At 38.6% G+C, this 3,397-nt stretch overlaps 1 protein-coding gene across 1 annotated transcript in view; it reads right to left on the reverse strand.

Moving 5' to 3' along the window:
• Positions 1-3,397, reverse strand: part of LOC105625781 (A disintegrin and metalloproteinase with thrombospondin motifs 7-like) — a 50,014-nt gene that overhangs the window by 32,015 nt on the left and 14,602 nt on the right. Inside the window, exon 2 of the mRNA XM_012207100.1 lies at positions 2,429-2,763. Coding sequence (XP_012062490.1) covers positions 2,429-2,763 — 335 coding nt within the window. The remainder of the gene's footprint in view (positions 1-2,428; positions 2,764-3,397) is intronic.

Below are 3,397 nucleotides of genomic sequence, written 5' to 3' on the forward strand. Positions count from 1 at the left end.
AGAGAGAGAGAGAGACTCACGCCGCGACGTTGTTGCGAGGCGCCACGATTTCGCGAAATTTCTCTATAATATACTACATACTCGATCGATTACTGCGGTTGTTCGTTGCAATTTCACGAAGCTCCTGGAGAAAATTGAGCAATTATACGGTATTGCATGAGAACCAAGCATCCATAAAGGCGGTTCCGCCAATGGGTCCGCGATGTTGTTCGGTCGATGAGACACCCAGGGCCGATGTCGGCACAGCCTTACTTTCCAAATATGTGTACGTATTGTGCGGCTTGTTATGCACGTACGTTGCACTTGCGCATCCATGTGCGCGTGTGTACGCGTACGTGGACAACGACTAGGTGCGCCATAATAAATCTGCCAAATGGCAAATTAAATCATTATCTGGAAGCTACGAGCAAATTGCGCTGATGCATACTCGAAGGCTTTTATAATTTATACGTCCCTCGTTTCTCCACGCATTGTGCAGACGCTTCTTTACCCCCCCCCCTCTCCCCCTTCCGTCTTCGCATTCCTCCGTTCGCCCTTTATATTCTGTTACCGTGATTTTACGCACGTTCGGGCGCAGGAAACTCCGCGAGTGTTTTCTCTTCTTGCGGCTTGAGCGACGGTTTGCAGAGTTTAGCGTGTAGACTAATACACATAAATTTCAACCGAGGACGATGATAAAGAGGCTGCGGCGGCGGCAGCTAGACGGCAAATCGCACGTTGTTTTGTACCGAGCTTTGCGCCGCAAAATTTTCAACTTTCTGCGGCATAATCTTTGCTATATTTAGTTTGCCGTCTCCATTCCATCCAAGTATTTCAGAAGCGCTCATATAACAAACATACATTTCATTTAAAAAGCATCATCAAAGTAGAGGAATTGCAGAGATAAAGTAGAAGTTTAGTTCAAGCTCTAAGAGAATTTTGAATTATGTTTTATATTTAAAATCTCTAAATTAGGGAGTTACATATTGATCTCTATCGTGCAATATATTCATTTCGTATTCTATACATAGACGTATTGTAATTCCTCAATTTTCCTCGATATCGCACGCCAATAATGTAAATGGCACTACCGGAAAAGACATTTTTAAAAACACGCTTATCATGAGAGAGCTCTTGTCCAGTTGAATTCTCATTCCGATGGTTCTGGTTCACTTCGCCGCGACATTGACAAAAGAAGTGCATTTCAGATACGCGATAAATCACTCTTGAAAAATTGGCTCGTACACCACAGTTACATCAAGCTACACGACCCGATTTCGTTCAAATTGTACGAGTTGTTAGTTACATGAATTGTCGCCCAGACTTATTAATTAATCGACATCGTTAATGGCTATTTGATTTTGATGCAATAAAGAAAATTTTATCATTAAGAGGCGAACAGATTGCATTTTGCTTTTTCATATATTATCTTCAAGTGGCAATACGTATAGTTGGCTGCAACTCGTGGCAGATTTGCTGTCACACAAGAAAGAAGGAAAGAGAGAAAGAAAGACAAGCGCGTATAATATGATTGATTTAGAATCGCCATGGAGATCGTAGTGAAAAGACTTAACGAGCGAAAGCACGTTTCGTTGCCGTTACGATCTTAAGGGCGATATGTCGCGAATGCTCGCAGTTACTAACAAATATAAAATAACGCGAGCTGATCGTTTGCTCGATATATCAACTGTCGCTCACTCATGAATGCATGACGTTCTCTTTTAGAGACAGAAAAATTTTATCGAGCTGACTGAAACTTCATGTCCAGTCACCGACGTGTACATAATCGAGCAGATATACGATCCTGATTGCAACTTGCGTGTCCAATAGTTAGTAATTTAACTGGCAGAAATCCCGATTCGACCCTCATTCCTTATGTATCGAACAATTAAACGCATTGACTCGTTGACAGTACAGATTTTATCTCTCGTTATACTCTTCTCATTCGACTCAAAATTGCGAGAAATAGTGTATTAATGCGCCGAGAGCAACAACAAGGAGCTTGATTTCTGTCTACAAATTGCAACTGACAATTCAATCGCGCCACGTTATGCTACTCCAGACTTTGTTTACTTCATTCAGCTTCTAATGCGATTCGACGTCTTGTATCAGCGTGCAAATGATATCTCCGCGAGATTTATGACATAATCGACTTCTGTTTGCAAACAAGACGTTTAAAAGATCAATAAGTAAATAAGCCAAAGATGAACTTTATATCATTTGCTTCCTCTTCTTTTTTTCTACTATAAATAAAATAATTATTATAATACAAATTTTTTTTATTTTATAAGCTAATATAATAAAAAGATCAATAAATTATAATAAATTGGTAAATTACAATTGTGTTACAAAAAGGAACAATCCCTTTTAAACTTTAATGAATGCAAACGCGACGCGAATATCGACTTGTGTAAACGCGACCTATCGGAAAATCGAAAGTGTAACTCACCAAACCGTCGCAAGCGGACAGAGCGACGCGGGAATTCCGATGGCCCTTAATGAATCCTCGATAATGACATTTGCTACCATGACTTTTCGCTGGACTGCGGACGTGCAGATCCCGCTTCCGTCTTTCCACGACCATCGCACGGCCGATGAAGTTGTCGACTGCCGTCAGCTCGAGGTGATACTCGTTACCGGCCACAGCCATTCGATAATGAACGATTGGTCCATCTTTGTGATGATGATGAGTAACATTTTCCGAGATAAAATCTCCTCGGTGATTTACTTTCCGTGGTATTACGATCTCGTGATTGTGTAAATGCTCCTGTAGGGTGTATACCCCTGAAAGTATAAAAGAACTGATTGTACAAGAAAATCCGCACTCTGTATCTGCTATGATTCCTTATTTTTCTTACGATATTTTGACCGTAAAACTTTGACCTAGGAATAACTTTTACCTAAATTTTTTTAATGTAGTGTTTAGACAGCACGCATATATAAAATCAGGACATAAGCGGTAACAGATTCACACTGGGAAGTCTCTTTTTTTTAAAAACATTTATAGCAAACTGTTACACACATAAACACACACACACACACACGCACACACACACACACACACACACACACACACACACACATATATACACATATATGCATATATATAATATTTCTAAAATGCTTAATTGCAATTTTAATATTTCAAAAATATTTTTTTAATTTAAGAAACTTCTAGATATAAAAAACATATACATTCCATTATATTATTCTCACTCGATATGCATGTTATTTTAAGAATGATCAAAATTTAGATCAAAGTTACCCTATTTTATAGTTTAATTAAAGATTGAGTAAGTAATGAATTAAATTATAGTGGATAGAAAAGGAAATGCAAAGTAGCAGTTGTTTTTATTAAATTCTCTTTAATGTTATCTTTTAACTATGCGGGTGGTTTTTTGCTCGATTTTATTGGATA

This window comes from Atta cephalotes (genome assembly GCF_000143395.1).
Source record: "Atta cephalotes unplaced genomic scaffold scaffold00003, whole genome shotgun sequence".
Lineage (NCBI taxonomy): Eukaryota > Metazoa > Arthropoda > Insecta > Hymenoptera > Formicidae > Atta > Atta cephalotes.